The following is a 16,524-nucleotide window of genomic DNA, read 5'->3' as shown; positions in this document are numbered from 1 at the left end:
GGCCACCTGGGCACACTCTGGCTCATGTTCGGCTGCTGTCACCAACACCCCAGGTCCTTTTCCAGCCACTCTTCCCCGAGCCTGCAGCGTTCATGGGGTTGTTGTAACCCAAGTGCAGCACCCGGCACTTGGCCTTGTTGAACTTCAGACAACTGGCCTCAGCCCATGTATCACACCTTCAAAGCTCATCCATTTCAGCTGCCCTCCTGCTGAATGTACAGTGTCAAGATACCATTTTATTCCGAGATTGCGCAATGTCGGGTGGTAAAGCCACCACCAGCTCAGCTTCCCACAGCACCCACATCAGTTGTGCTGTCGGGTTTGGTCGGCGCCTCCCCAGGTTCCCCCTTCCCAGGCCTGGTCCATAATTCACTCCTGGTCACACAATCACTTTCCTGTACTGCACAAGCTCATGGTTTGGGGTCTGCACCTGGGCAGGGGTCTTCTCTCCTGGGAGTGTGGCTTTTAGTGTTATAATGAGCTTATAATGAGCAAAGTTCATCTAAAGGACACTCTGACAGTCTGGAGATACATGTTAAACCAACTCAACTAACTGCGCAGGTTCCAGATGTTCAAACTGCAGGGACGGGAGCTCCCGGTCAGGAGTTCTTCAGATCACTCTCATCTTTGTTAGAGGAGCAGACTGACCCAAAACTGCTCCACTGATTTACATGTCCTTGGGTTAGTGATTGCTGACAGGATTTATCCTTTAATTGGTAATGACTACATGTTCGCAGGGACCCCCGAGCTCCCCAAACCTCTGACAGGCCCCGTGTCAGGCACAAGCAGCTGCAGCCGCAATCAGCAACACTTGGACAACACTGGTTTAAGTTTCGTATCAGTCATTTAACTTAAGCCAAAGCATACTAAGTAGAATGAATCACTTAGCATTATAAAGCTGTGTGATTTTTAATATACTCTCTGCTTCATGTTACTCAGTAAGCTGAATTTGCTGAAATCTTAAGCTGTAAAGTTCTGCTCCTATTTACCAAAAGCAGATACAGACTACAGTGAACAACTGTGAGATCAGGTCTGGTTTGTACTTTGCTGGGAAGAACAGAATTGACTGGGAAGAAAGTGACAACTTCAACACTAACACAAAGACATGATGGACATGTGTGAGAGAGGGGCTCTTCTGCACTTTGCTGAGAGAAGAAGGATCCGTTCAGTCAAACGGCACCTTCCAGGCTATGGACTGTGAACAGTTTCTACACTTAAACAGAACAAAGGCCCGTCTGAGATTGGTGAAACAGATCCAGTGAGAAGCAAGCAGAGCCCAGACTCAACTAGTGCTATTGGACTGAATCACAGTGTGAATGACCTGTAAAGATGTAAAAAACAGGGATTTCTGCGCTTGGCTGCACCTGGCTGCACCTTACCCTGCCAACAGAATAGGCCCAGGCAGGATCTCTCAGCAAAGATTATTTTATTAGCAATTTTGCAAGACTGGGTGTTCTACCTAATGTTCGGCACACGGAACAGGGCAAAGAGCCCTCACTTATATCCCCTAATCCCGGCCGCAAATTCTCTCCCTCCTCTACATTGGCTGGTACAGGATTCTCAGAGTAACCAACGTGTCCCGGCTGTCCTGCCTCAGTTTACCTCTCTCACAATTCCATTGTAACAACCCTCCCCTTATTTATTTATTTCCATTTAAGGTGTGGTTTCTTGGCTCTCTGGCTAACCTGCCCTTCTACCTTAACTTTTACCCACAGGAATCATTTTGCATTTGACCGTTAATGCAGAGACTTTGTTTCACATCCAGGTCTGACAGCGAGTGTTCCTCAGTCCCACCCGCTGAGTCCTGCAGATCCAAAGCTTCAAAAACAACGTTCCTCCTTCAATGGCTCCTCACACCTCGGCACGGGCACCAGCTCCAGCCAGCCCTCCTGCTATTCTGCTCCATTAAATTAGTGATTCCTACGAATTCTGTTTCTTAAAGTTTGCTTTACAGACTAGCAGCATTTGTCTTGTCATGTTCCCTCAGTAATATATATAATAAATAAATAAATGAGAGAACCTGCTACTGAACGCTCGCTAGCTGCACTTCGAGTGTTCACAGAATTGCAGAATGTCAGGGATTGGAAGGGACCTCGAAAGCTCATCCAGTCCAATCCCCCTGCTGGAGCAGGAACACCCAGATGAGGTTACACAGGAGGCGTCCAGGCGGGTCTGAATGTCTGCAGAGAAGGAGACTCCACAACCCCCCTGGGCAGCCTGGTCCAGTGCTCCATCACCCTCACTGAGAAGAAGTTTCTTCTCAAATTTAAGTGGAACCTCCTGTGTTCCAGTTTGTAACCATTGCCCCTTGTCCTGTCATTGGTTGTCACCGAGAAGAGCCTGGCTCCATCCTCGTGACACTCACCCTTTCCGTATTGATAACCATGAATGAGGTCACCCCTCAGTCTCCTCCAAGCTCAAGAGCCCCAGCTCCTCAGCCTTTCCTCATAAGGGAGATGCTCCACTCCCTTCAGCATCTTTGTGGCCCTGCGCTGGACTCTCTCCAGCAGTTCCCTGTTCTTCTTGAACTGAGGGGCCCAGAACTGGACACAATATTCCAGATGAGGTCTCACCAGGGCAGAGTAGAGGGGCAGGAGAACCTCTCTTGACCTACTGACCACCCCCTTCTAATCCACCCCAGGTACCATTGGCCTTCTTGGCCACAAGGGCCCAGTGCTGGCTCATGGTCATCCTGCTGTCCCCCAGGACCTCCAGGTCCCTTTCCCCTATGCTGCTCTCCAACAGGTCGTTCTCCAGCCTATACTGGAACCTGGAGCTGGTCCTGCCTGGATGTTAAGACTCTACATTTTCCCTCGTTATATTTCACGAAGTTTTTCCTCGCCCAGCTCTCCAGCCTGTCCAGGTCTCTGGATGGCAGCACAGCCTCTGGCGTGTCAGCCACTCCTCCCAGTTCGGTGTCATCAGCAAATTTGCTGACGGTCACTCTATTCCCTCATCCAAGTCATTGATGAATATAATGAGTAGTACTGGTCCCAGTACCGACTCCTGAGGCACTCCGCTGGATACAGGCCTCCAAGTGGGCTCTGCCCCATTGACCACATCGGAACATTAGAACACTTTTCCACAGTAACCGGACCCTGAACCGCTTTATAACGACACCGCCCTCAGTCCCCAAGCCTGACCACCCCCTCCTTCCGGTTCCGGGTGGAAACACCCGCCCCGCTGAGGGCGGTGGCTTCGCGGGCCCTCCCCGCGCATGCGCCGTCCCCCGCATGTGTGTCCCTCCCGGCGCGCCGTAGCTGCGGGGCGCGCGTGGGGCTGCCGGCATGTTCCGCATCGAGGGCCTGGGCCCCAAGCTGGACCCCGAGGAGCTGCGGAGGAGGATGCGGCGCGACGTGCTCACCTCCGTCCGCAACTTCCTCATCTACGTCGCGCTGCTGCGGATCAGTGAGTGCGGGGGGCGGCGGGGGGCCCGGCGGGGCCTGCTCCCCGGGACGGCCCGGAGAGGCCCGGCCAGGCGGCGCTTCCGGGGCCGGAGGTGCCCGCAGAGCCGGGCCTGTGCGAACGCGGGAGTTCTGTGCCTTTGTAGAGCGCGAAGGAGCAGGAGCAGGGCCGGGCTGTGCCGTGTGGGCAGCGCCTTAGTGTGCGGGAATTGCAGCTTCTGCTGTTTAGTGCAGAAAAATGCTGTTTAGTGATTATTCCAATGGTGCCCTGGGCTGCATCCCCAGCCCCGTGGGCAGCAGGTCTGGGGGGATCCTGCCCCTCTGCTCCGCTCTGGTGAGACCCCCCTGCAGTGCTGGTCCAGCTCTGGGTCCTCAGCACAGGACACACATGGACCTGCTGGAGAGGGGCCAGAGGAGCCACAGGAATGATCCGAGGCTGGAACAGCTCTGCTGGGAGGACAGGCTGAGAGAGCTGGGGTGTTCAGCTGGAGAACAGAAGCTTCAGGGAGACCTTAGTGTGGCCTTTCAGTGCTTAAAAGGGGCCCATGAGAAAGATGGGGACAGACTTTTGAGCGGGGCCTGTTGTGATAACACAGGGAGTGATGGTTTTCAACTAAAGGAGGGAGATTCAGGCCGGACATGAGGGAGAAATTGTTGGCCCTGAGGGTGGTGAGAGCCTGTCCCAGGTTGGCCAGAGAGGTGGTGGATGAACCATCCCTGGAGACATCCCAGGCCAGGCTGGACGGGGCTCTGAGCAACCTGAGCTGGTGAAGATGTCCCTGCTCATGGCAGGGGTGGCACTGGATGACCTTTAAATGTCCTTGCCAACCCAAACCATCTATGATTCCCTTCTTCCCCCCAGCCTGGTGTTTTCTAGACCCAGCCCAAGGCTCTGACCTGCAGCACCAGCAGACACCCCTGTTTCCCCCCTTGAATTGCCCTGTCTCGTCTATTAAAGCAATCACACAGGGAGAGAAGGGACAGGGACCATGTGGGAGGCAGAGGTGGCACCTCAGTCTGAATATTTTAGATGTCACATAAATGTGCTGCGGTTTCATCACAGACTCACCACAGACTTCTTGTTTTCTTCAGCTGAGTTAAGCTCATGGTGCTTTATTTTCTCTTTTTCAGCTCCTTTCATCCTGAAGAAGCTGGACAGTATATGAACACCGAAGAAGACTCAGTGTATGAAAACATGAAATGGACTGTAGCTGCTTTCCCCTGTTTGTTAATTAAATGTTGTGCCAGAGGCAGACAGCCAATACTAAATGGTTCTAAATGTGTCACTTAAGCATGTCTGACCTGGTAACGGTAGCGAGGTTGGGAGCACGGGGAAAGTGTCTGTTGTCCCCGCTGGTGGATTCTGATCACAGAATGCTCGCCAATGTCATCAAGCAGTGATTTAGGACAGAACGTTTTCTGTACTGTTCAAAACAAAGTCCATCTCTGTGTTGTACAAAGTGTCACGCACTAGCAAGTTGCTTTGTTGTGCAGCCGCCTCTCGACCGCCGCGTGCTACGGCCATCGTTACCGAACCTGTCTGCGTAAAAAACAAAGTTTTAATGAGTCCAGCTCACGAGCAGTGTGATTTGAAATAAATGGAAGAGCAGTTGTGTCACTTAAGTCTGGTAGCAATTTATTTCTAAGAATTGTCACTTAGACTAGAGCTTATGAGGTGTTATTTCCCTGGCTCTTTAGCTTAGTCTCTCCTCCAGCTTTTAAGTCGACTGGTCTTGAGGCAAAGCAGTTGAGTGAAAAAGACAAAGCAATGGTGTGTTTTCCAGGTTGTTAAATGTGTAGTAACTCAGATGTGAAACATGAACATGTAGTCAAGACTCAGAGAAGTAAAAGGGGGAGGATGGCTCAGCTTTATCCCCTTGCCGATCCCAATTTCCCCTTAATTAGAACCTCCTGGGTCTGGAATTATGTGAAGTAAAGCAGGAACACCACCACATTTCTTCTGTGAGCTACCGGGTGAATTTTGTTCATGGCAGACTTTTTACTGTGCCCGCTACTGCCTCATGCCAGTATTTGTAGTGTTTTGTCATATCTTGAGCTGAGCTCTTTCTGCCACCAGTTGCTGTGTCCTGGTAGCTCAGGGGCGTTACTTTACTCAGAGGCTGCAATGTTCTTACCTGGTGCCACTCACGCTGGTGTCAAAATTGGGGTTATTCGCTCAGAAAAGCAGCTGCTTTGTGAGGAGGGCTGTGATCGTCCCCTCTGAAAGGGGTTGTGTGGGCTGTGAGGCTCGCGATTTCCAAATGTGTTGGTTTAAGACGCTCCTGAGCTGAGTTCCTAAAGCAGGAGGTGGATTCTCAGCCATTCCGGGTTACTCTTGTTTGCCCAAGTCTTAAAATCAGGATTTGACTTGATACCCGTAGATCAGCTCCACAACAGATCTCCAGAGAGGCTCAATTATTTCTCAGCCTTGTACTTAATTCCTTGAAATACAATATATTGATGCTGTGTGTGTATTTGGCTGCTGCACAGCAGGTGAAGAACCCTGATTTTGAAACAACAGTCCCTGTTTTCAGCCCTCTGCTGCCAGCACTGCGTCCCCACCACAGACACGTCCCTCACCGTAAGACGCTTGTACCCAACGAGGGGCTTTGTCCCCGAGAATGCACAGAGGGGACTTGTCCCAAAAACCTGGGGTCTTCACCCAGCGTGAAAACATGAATTCACACACCAGGTCAAGGTATTTGCTTTATTCACAGTTCTGCACAGAAAGGGCTGGTGGGCGATCGATTGCAATACTGACGCACCAGGAAACCATCGCATGATACATTTATACATTTTCATTCTATGACGGCTCCTAATATTTACGTATGTTTACACCTACTTGAAAGTCTATTGGTTCAAACTTTCCTCACCCTGGCTCAAAGGTGCAGTAAATATAAAATCTTCTACACATGCTCAGTAAATAGGATCTTCACCGGGACAGGGGTGGCCTTTGGTAAGGAGATAGGATTTTCTATTAAAATGAGCGCATAATGAGGACAGTTCACTAGAAGTTCCAAATGTACCACTGATTCTTGCCAAATTTCACAGTATGTTACCATGCGCATATTTTCTTTTTTATGGTCTCCTTCCCCCCCATCCTTTGCAAAACAAAGGACTCATTAACAGTGTATGTTATGCCTTAAACAGCTGTTTTTTGCATCTTTGGACAGGAAAAGGGAGGTGGCTGTGAAGGCACTGACTCCACTTTTTCTCTTTCAAGGTCTCTCTTAGGCAAAGGCATGAATTTTTGAGATAAAGGCAATTAACAGTGCTGCTTTCTGAAGTCTATCAAGGCCTCAGTCCTCATTCTTGGTTAACTGGGATGACCAAGATGCGTCATCTCGTGGACAATCATCCACCAGGAGAAATCAGGAACCACCAGCTGCCCCAAACGGACAAAACAACCCACTTGTGGTCAGCACCATGACCATCCCTCTCATTTTTCGACCACTGACTCATTTCTGGAACAATCTCCTTAATTAGCATGAGGAGTGAGCAGATGAGACGCGCTGCCGTCTCTTACCTGCATGTAGATGGACTGGGTTATAAAACTTCCTCACTTGGGACATTTTTGAGTGTTTTTGGTCTTTGTATGTGTGTGGCATTAATGAAGTTTCAGAGTAAGGAAGTTTCATCGCACCCAGCACCACAACAGCTACAGCGAAGGTCACTGGAACAACGGCCTTCAGAGAGGTAAGATCTTACTTATTTCTTCTGATATCTTAATCTATCTCTCCTTTTCCTCTCTCTCTCTTTCTAAGTTTATTCTGGACCCATAAGAGTAATACCCTGCGAGTTTTGTTGTTAAAGTCTTGCACAGTTTTATGATATAGTTACAAGCTTTTACAAAGCCATTATTTGCTGTAACTCCACTGACTGTCTGCAGCAAATTGGTGATTTGATTGAACCCCTTGGGTGATTGCCTCACTTCGGGTTATCACGCTGAGTATTCAAAAGTTTTAACCTTTGCCCGCACCCCACTGTGTGTGATGGGACATCCCGTGTGTCCGTCGTTCTGCACAGAGAAGGGACACATGGGCTGTGGGGACACAGTGCTTGACACGAACGTGGGAAACGAGGGAGAAGGGCAGAGAATGGGGAAAATGCCGGTGCCTGCACATGGTCTAGCAGATGCAGGAGAGGGCGTGGTACTGAAAAGTCAGCAAAAAGTCTCCTTAACACAGTTTTGAAAGTGCTATAAAGCAGCACTTCTATTGCAGCGCGCTGGACGCTCAGAGGATTGTTCCTCTAATCGAGCGTGTGTGTGATTTGCACTTCTTGGTATTTATCACAGATTCCAACCGCGTATTCCTGTGTTTCTAACACTTAGTGAATGCATTAAACATAAACTATTTACATAACCCCACCTTAGCCAAAGTCCATCTTTGGTTTTCGAGGGTCTTCATCAGGGGTCTCTAGTGGCCCCCGTGTCTTTGCAGCTGGTGCCTGCACAGTGTCGGCTTCTTGACCTGGTTTCCTGAGCGTGTGTGCTGTCATTTTGTGCTGCTGCTCAGCCAGACTCACGCAGCTCTTCCTTCATCTAGTGGAACGTCCTGCTTGTCCAGCTTGCAAACCGAGGACATCCCGCTTTGCCTCATGTCCAGTCTCTACATAGTGATTGTTTCTCTATTAGGTTCCTGTTACATTAGGTCTAGTCTTGTTACATTAGGCCTAGGCGTTTCTAAAAGACTTTTGTTCCTCTTATCACAAGAACAGGACAGAAAATAAGAGCAGAATGGACTGAGGCAGCAGGAGGTGGCAGCGGCTTTGGTCAGAGAATCACAGATGGTTTGTGTTGCAGGGCCCTCCCCAGCTCCCCCAGTGCCACCCCTGCCATGAGCAGGGACATCTTCACCAGCTCAGGTTGCTCAGAGCCCCGTCCCGCCTGGCCGGGGGTGTCTCCAGGGATGGGGCATCCACCACCTCTCTGGGGGGCCGTGCGGAGCTGTCACAGGTTTGGAATCGAGGTGTCACCAGCACGGCTGGAGCCAGTGCCGCCCGCGGCGGGTGTGTGACCCCGCCCCGCGCCCCGCGCCCCGCCCCGCGCCCCGCCCCGCGCCCCGCCCCGCGCCCCGCCCCGCGCCCCGCCCCGCGCCCCGCCCCGCGCCCCGCCCCGCGCCCCGCCCCGCGCCCCGCCCCGCGCCCCGCCCCGCGCCCCGCTGACGGACCATGACGGCCACAGCGCTGAGCCGGCGCTGAGAACCGGGCCCGTTCTGCGTCTTTTTGGGGGCATTTGCACCAAACCAGCCTGACGGCCATGGGGGGGTCGCAGGGAGGCCTGGGGTCAAGCCAGGGTCAAGCGGGTGGCACAAGGGAGGGGTCGGGGATCACGATCCCCCCTCCAGAACGTGCCGAGTGGCCCCGAGTGCCAGCGCCACCAGCGCCCTTGACCTTGGTGAGCGAAGCGGGGTGGGGGAAGGACACAACCCCTACCCCACCCCTTGTCACGTTCACGGGTGGGGGCGGCGGGGTCTCCGCACCCCTCAGAGCCGCCACGGCCCGGGGCCGCCGCGACCCCCCCGGTGCGCACGGGCCCTTTAAGGGGTGGGGCCCGGGGGACGTTGGCTGCCAGGCGGGGGCGTGGCCGCAGGGGAGGGGGCGTGGCCCCGTGGGTGTGTCCAAGCGGGCGGCACGGCTCAGTGGGCGGGGCCTAGAGGCGGCTGACCAATGGGCGCGCGCGGGGGCGGGGCTGTCCGCGCGGAGTGACGTCGTGCCGCACGGCGACAGGCGGGCGGTGGTGACAGCGGTCGCGGTGACATCATCACGTCACACGACACACGTCCCGTGACGCCACACTCCGCTGGGGAGGCGGGACACGGTGCGTGTGACGTCATCTGATCCCCCCGATGACGCCAGTCCTCCGGTGCGTGTGGAGGGCGCCCCCTGGCGCAGCCCCAGCGACACACAGGAATGGGGCTCTGGGCCAGACTGGGAGGCACTGGGCCGTACTGGGAGTCAGGGCGCTGGGCTGCACTGGGAATCACTGGAAGACATGGGACTGCACTGCGAGGCACTGGGCTGTACTGGGAGGCACTGCACCACACTGGGGGGCACTGGTCCATACTGGGAGACAGTGGGCCATACTGGGGGGCACTGGTCCATACTGGGAGGGTCCTGGTCTGTACTGGGAGGTGGAGGCAACGCTGAGAGCAGCACCAGTGGGCACTGGTCTGTACTGGTGCTTACTGGTGGGTGCTGGGGACAGGGGACATGACATACAGCAGTGGCTGAATGGGGGGGAAAATGGGCAAAATGGGGGGAAGCGGGGGGAATCGGGGAAAAATGGGAAATGGGGGAAGGAGTGGGACAAAAATGTGAGCAAAATAACAGGAAAAACAGTGGGAAACGGAATAAAAATGGGAAAAAGCCACCACAACAACAAAACAAAACCAACCAACCAAAACCAAAAAACCCACAATGCAGAAAAAATGGTTAAAGGGGGGCAACTGGGAAAATAGGGGGATGGGGGAAGAAACGGGGGCAAAGATGGGGAAACTGAGGAAAAATGGGAGAAAATGGGAGAAAGGGGTAAATGGGAAAAGGTGGGGAACTGGGGGAAAATAGGGGGAATGTGGAAAAAAACAGGGAACAAATGGGGGGAAAAACAAGGAAAAAGGAGAAAATGGGAAAAAATAAATGGGAAAAAATGGGGCACAAATGGGCAAAAAGTGGGGACAAAACCAGGAAAAATGAGAAATGGGGGGGAAAAATGGGGAGATGGGGCAGAAGTACACAAAATCCAGGGGAAAAGAGGAAAAACTTGGGGGCAGATTGTGGGAAAATGGGGAAAAATGTGGGGTAGTGATTTGTGAATGGGGGGAGAAATGGTGGAAATGGGACAAAATCAGGAAAAAGGGGAAGAAACACGGAAAAGGGGAAGTAATGGAAAACAGAGAATGGAGAAATGGAGAAAATCGGAAACAAGGAGGAAACTGGACATAAATGAGGCAAAATGGGTCAGAACCAGGGAAAAAAGGGCAAAAATGAGGCAACATGGGGAAAATGTATCCAGTTAAGGGGGTTGGGGCAAGAATGGGGGGAATGGGCCAAAATGGCACTAAAACGGGGAAAAATGGGGGGAAAACCTGGAAAAAAGTGGAGCAACACCAAGAACAAAGAGGAGGAGATGGGGTGAAAATGGGCAAAATGGGGCAGACCCAGAGAATACTGAGGAAAAATGGGGGCAAAATGGCAAAAGTGGAGACGGGAGCAGGCAATAGGGACTGAGCACACCAGTATGACCCAGTACATCCCAGTACCGCACACTCGCCACACTGACTTGCCCACGCCATGCCAGTCTGGCCCCAGTGCTCCCAGTCTGGTCCCAGTGCTCCCGGTCTGGCCCCAGTGCTCCCAGTATGATGCTGGCATGAGCTACAGCTGAAGATCCTAGTATGAACCCCAGTGTTCCCAGTATAGTGCCAGCCTGGGCTGCAGGTCTCCCAGTATGATCCCAGTGTGGGCCCCAGGGCTTCCAGTACACTCCCAGTGTTCCCAGTATGCAACCTATGACTCCCAGAATGGGCCCTGAGGCTCTGAGTGCAGCTCCAGTGCACCTCCAGTGTGGCCCCCAGTGCGCCCAGTACAGACCCCAAGGCTACTCCTAGCACTCCCAGTATAAGCTCCAGTGCTCTTCCAGTGCACTCCCAGTACGGGCCCTGTGGCTCCCAGTATGGGCCCTGAGGCTGCCATTAGAGTTCCAGGACACTCCTGGTATGGGCCCCAGCACCACCAGTACAGGCCCCAGCATTCCCAGCAAACACCACCAACAAACAGTTTTAATTCTGACCCACCCCGGTGCCTCCTGGGCCCCAAAACCCTGGGAATTCACAGAATCACAGAATGTTAGGGATTGGAAGGGATCTCGAAAGATCATCTAGTCCAATCCACCTGCCAGGGCAGGAACACCTAGGTGAGGTTACACAGGAAGGCGTCCAGGCGGGTTTTGAATGTCTCCAGAGAAGGAGACTCCACAGCCTCCCTGGGCAGCCTGTTCCAGTGTTCCGTCACCCTCACTGAGAAGAAGTTTCTTCTCAAATTTAAGTGGAACCTCTTGTGTTCCAGCTTGAACCCATTACCCCTTGTCTTACTGTTGGTTGTCACTGAGAAGAGCCTGGCTCCATCCTCGTGACACTCACCCTTTATATATTTATAAACATTGATGAGGTCACCCCTCAGTCTCCTCCAAGCTCAAGAGCCCCAGCTCCTCAGCCTTTCCTCATAAGGGAGATGCTCCACTCCCTTCAGCATCTTCGTGGCCCTGCGCTGGACTCTCTCCAGCAGTTCCCTGTCCTTCTTGAACTGAGGGGCCCAGAACTGGACACAATATTCCAGATGAGGTCTCACCAGGGCAGAGTAGAGGGGAAGGAGAACCTCTCTCGACCTACTAACCACACCCCTTCTAATACACCCCAGGATGCCATTGGCCTTCTTGGCCACAAGGGCACAGTGCTGGCTCATGGTCATCCTGCTGTCCACCAGGACCCCCAGGTCCCAAGAAGGTCCCCCCAGAAATGAAGTCACCATCCTGCCATCACCTTTATTGGGGGTCACGCAGGGTCACAGGATCAGGCCCCCCCCAGTGAACTCCATCCGCTGCAAGGGGAGAGAGAGAGAGAAAGGGGTGAGGGGGGGGGACCCCAGCGTGTGGGTCAGGGAACCCCGGCGTCCGGGGGACGTGGTGACATACCTGTGGAGGGGTGACGAAGGCCAGCCAGTCAGAGGGGCGGGTGGGCAGCAACCCCATGGCCTGGCACTTGTAGAGGGCCAGCGCCAGACCCAGCCCGTTGCCCACTAGGAACACCAGTCCCTGCAGTGCCCGGCGGCTTGAGCTCTCCAGCGCCTTCAGGGCTGTGGGGACAAGGGGGCAGGAGTGTCACTGTCACCTGTGTGCCTGGCACCGTGGGGGAGTGGGGTGGTGATGGGCGGCAGGGGAGTGTCATGGGGGAGGGTGGCACAGGGGCATGTTGGGGGACCTGTGGGGGTGACTGATGTGGAGGTGACTGCCACAGGGGTGGCTGTTGAGGGACATGCAGGGGTGACCAAGGTGGGGTGACTCTCACAGGGATGGTTGTAGGGGGTGCATGGGGATGAGTGAGCTGGGGGTGGCTGTTGGTGACAGCTGACACAGGGGTGACTGTTTGGGGACACATGGGGCAGCTGATCTGTGGGTGGCTGTCACAGGGGTGGCTGTCACAGGGGCAACTGTTGTTGGGGGACATGTGGGGGTGACCAGGGTGGGGTGGCTGTCATATGAATGACTGTAAGGGGGTGCATGGGGGCAAGTGACCTGAGGGTGGCTGTTGGTGACAGCTGACGCAGGGGTGACTGTTTGGGGACATGTGGGGGTGGCTGTCAAAGGAGCAACTGCTGAGGGACATGTGAGGGCAACTGACAAGCGTGTGATTGTTGCGGGGCACATGCACAGCGGGGCTGTTGTAGGGACGGCCACGGGGCAGGGGGTGGCTGTCGTGCTGCAGGGGTGTCCGGGGACACCCGGGGGGTGGTGGGTCCGTACTCACTGGCAGAGAGCGACATGAGCGCCTGCAGGGGCCGCCAGCCCATCATGCAGACCATCATGGCGGGGAAGATGGAGATGGTGTTGCCGGCCATGTACATGATGAACAGGTTCATGGGGATCTGCTTCAGCGGCGCCAGCGCCACGTCCCAGCAGCGCTGCGGGGAGAGAGGACACGGCTGTGCGGGGGGACACCCCCCACAGGGGACCCAGGAACCACCCCCCACAGGGGACCCGGGTATCTGGGAGAGGGACCAACCCCCCCAACGGGGGACCCGGGCGTCCGGGGGTGTGTGTGTGTCCCCGCCCACCTTCTCCATGAGGATTTTGTCGCTCTCGTGGACACCGCCCTCCCCCAGCTGCCGCTCGGCGAACCCCAGCGGCCCGCGGCCCTCGGCGGCTCCGCGGGGCCTGTGGGGAAAAGAGGGGGACAGGTGAGGCCGGGGGGACCTCCGGGCCCCTCGGGTCCCTCCCCCGCGCCCTCCCGGCCTCACCGCCCCCCCGGCGCCGCCGCCAGCTCCAGCGACCACTTGAAGCGCCGCCCGCGAACCGCTGCCGCCGCCGCCATCTTGCCAGCGCCCGGATGGAGGGGCGATCACGTGAGGGGTCACCTGAGGAACCAACCGGAACTCCCCGCCTCCTAGCAACGCCCTAGCAACGCCGTGCTCCATAGCAACGCCACAGCAAGGCCCTGCCTCTGGCCTACGGCTGCCCCGTGTCCCGCAGATATCACACATATTTAGAACATTTTAGAACTAGATAGGTAGCATTAATAGAGTTCCATAGTTCGTTCCTTAAGAACTTTAGCATTTAAACCTTTGCGGTGGTTCAGAATTTTGGTCTCTGCGTGTAATTGAACAGCTGTGTCTGGGCTTAAATCTGTGGATAATTTGGGTAAACCCCAAGTTTTGAAAGTGTGGTAAACTCTGGGGTCTGATGTGTCACACAGGTTGGTTTGGCGGGTTTTTTTACTGGAAACTTTCCTGTGAAACATTTTGTAGAAATGTGCAGCAGTTCACTGACACCAAATCACTTGCTGCAAAGTCCCTGCAGAACAGCAGTTAAAATCAGTTCTGTTTTTCTCAAAAATACTCATGCATTAAAAAAAAAAAAAAAGGAATTTATTTAAAAAGCTAAGTTTTATGTGGACTAAGAATCTATATGAAATCATTTCACAGTGTAGGCTTTTAATCCACTGTTAACAATGTCTTAAATGTGTGAAAAAAAATTCTTTAACTAGGCAAAGTAATTTGGCAGTATTACCAAGACCATTGTTTAATATATTGTCCTATAATTTACACAACACATCAGAAGCTGGGAATGCTTGTCTTTGCATTTATCTGAAATTCTATTTAGGGGTTGAGCAGTAACTTCTACAATTTTCCCGCTGTTTGGTGAGAATGAAATTAATCTATCTGAGCCTCTGATTCCCAAAGTACATTGTTGTTTGGGATTGTTTTTTTGATAGTATTTTCTTTATTAGGAGTTTTTGCATACATGAGAAAAATGCTCACTTAGTATTTTTAAAACTGTACTGAAAATAACTTCATTTTTTCAAAGACCTCTTGTGCAATATTTGCACACTAATACTGCACTGTAGAGTTGCTGGATAGTAATGTGAAAGTCTAGCCTGTTCCATTATCAAACCAAAAAAACCTGCAGCAACAAGAACATTTTTATTTGAAAAGCACATTTTTGCTTTTAATTAGCTTTTATGATAGCATATTCATGTGGCAATTTCTAGATGTTAGTAGGAAACCTCAGTCTGTATCTCAACAAGAAACCTGACCTCCCTTTTTTCCCAAAAGATCAATTTAAATCAGAAGTCTTGAGAATGGATTAGTAGTAGGAATAGCAGTACTTCAGTAGAGCCACGTGGCATTTGGAAGAAAACTTCCTGATGAAACCAAATCATAACAAAAATTGGCATTAAGTTTCTGTTGTTATTAAATTTCTCATTTATGAGAAGCTCTGTAGGGCTGGAACATAATTATTAATGTTGTAATTTGAAACAAGGGGGACTTTCTGCTTTTTTGCAGTCATCTTCAGTGGGAAGATACTGACTCTGGTATTTTTCCTGTGGTTCATTGGCTTTTTTTTTTAAACTACGGTGTATTGGCCTGCTAGTGTTGTCATGCATTGCTCACTATTTCACACTTTTTGAAACAACTGATGTTGCTTTAGTGTGAATCATCCAGTGACAAACCAGAAAAGGGGATGTTATTAATTTGAACGTCAGAATTACTGCAACTGCTGCTAAAAAAGGTATTCTGGAGTAAGAATGTTGCTGATGCCAAGCGTGTAATCATGAAGAAAAACCCCAAGGATGCAAAATTTTATGGTTTTTGTATTAAAAAAAAGCGTGCCTGCAAAAAGTGTTTTTTTCCCAACATAAATGTTGTGATGTTGCTTTCTGTTCAAAGGATCAGGCCTTCAATGAAGACTGCAGCTGTCCCAGTTTGAGGTCTGATGCTGGCATTATTTGAAATAACCCTCAGTTTTAGGATGGTTTTAATTCCTAAAATTAAAAAAGAAGCCTCTTAAAGTTTGATGCTTGTTCAAAAAAAAAAAAAGTTTCATTTTAGGTAGAAATCAAGTAACTGGAAAACTTGGGTGAACCAGGTAAACAGTTTTGGCAAAAAAAGGCTATGAGAATTATAACAACACCGTACATGGTTTACTTAATTACAGGAACACATTCTTAACTATGGGAAGCTATTCCCAACTTTAGGAAATTTCAGTTTAGTTTTCGTGTCTGTTGATAGTGTGTTTTATAATCATAATGCCCTTTTTTTTTTTTTCCTTCTCATTAACAGCAATATGGCTCTTTGTTGATCGGTAATAAATGGTACTGATTTACTTATTTTGGCTTTATTTCTTAGCAGAAGAAATTTTGAGGTGTTCAGAGGCTTTATTAGGAGACAGTTTGAATGGAAAGGCTCTGCATAAAACAAATGTAGTACTGAAAAATGGATACTTGCCTTCTGGTATCTTAGCACAGTTAAGTTAATGTCATTAAAACTACATATGCTAGTGTGGGGTTTTTTTGTTTGATTGTTTTAATTAATTTAATTATTTGGGTTTTTTTTAAGAAGGACCTTTGATAACTATGTGCATACAAATTTTTAGCGAATGGCCTTGAAACAAGTCAAACTCCTTGCTTGATGTATCGATTGTCTTCAGACTCATGAAGACTGTTCTGCATTTACTTGCACCAAAACAGCTTCATAGTAATCAATGCCCAAGGTTTTAACTTTGGAGTTCTGCAGAAATTATGTTCAGGAGTCAGTTCATTTAGCCCTCATTAAGTGATTTCCAAAGTGCTGTATTTGCCATGCAAAATAAACTAAGATTTATTTTTCATAGTTCTGTATGGCTCTTTGTATGAGAGAAAACTGCTCCGAGACAATCTGGGTCAGCAGAGCATCCCTGTGGCACTTGCTTTTTGGCTTCCAAGTTGCTATGAAATTCAGATTTTTCTGCAAGATCCCAGCTGAAATCAACCCTTTTGTCTTCATCCAGATATTTGAGACTGAAGGATAGCTCTTTACTTGTCTTACAGGAGGTTTTTATTCAAGCTTTTTGGTTAAAATCCAAAAA

General features: G+C 51.2%; 2 protein-coding genes across 2 annotated transcripts; one reads left to right on the top strand and one right to left on the bottom strand.

Annotated features, from left to right (window-relative positions):
* The first annotated feature begins 3,214 nt into the window (after positions 1–3,214).
* TOMM5 (translocase of outer mitochondrial membrane 5) lies at positions 3,215–5,027 on the top strand. The gene is made up of 2 exons (XM_065657076.1): positions 3,215–3,408; positions 4,536–5,027. Exons 1-2 carry the CDS (start codon positions 3,288–3,290, stop codon positions 4,568–4,570), a joined length of 156 nt encoding a protein of 51 aa, XP_065513148.1. The 5' UTR covers positions 3,215–3,287; the 3' UTR covers positions 4,571–5,027.
* Positions 5,028–11,921: 6,894 nt separating this feature from the next.
* On the bottom strand, positions 11,922–13,523 carry EMC4 (ER membrane protein complex subunit 4). Its single transcript, XM_065657028.1, has 5 exons — positions 13,419–13,523; positions 13,236–13,335; positions 12,929–13,082; positions 12,097–12,257; positions 11,922–12,002 (listed from the first exon to the last, which is right to left on the bottom strand). Exons 1-5 carry the CDS (start codon positions 13,490–13,492, stop codon positions 11,967–11,969), a joined length of 525 nt encoding a protein of 174 aa, XP_065513100.1. The 5' UTR covers positions 13,493–13,523; the 3' UTR covers positions 11,922–11,966.
* Positions 13,524–16,524: the final 3,001 nt, after the last annotated feature.

The sequence above is a fragment of the Caloenas nicobarica genome, chromosome Z, assembly GCF_036013445.1.
Source record: "Caloenas nicobarica isolate bCalNic1 chromosome Z, bCalNic1.hap1, whole genome shotgun sequence".
Classification (NCBI taxonomy): Eukaryota; Metazoa; Chordata; class Aves; order Columbiformes; family Columbidae; genus Caloenas; species Caloenas nicobarica.
Note: the sequence above shows the minus strand (reverse complement) of the source record. Positions and strands in the feature narration are given on the sequence as shown.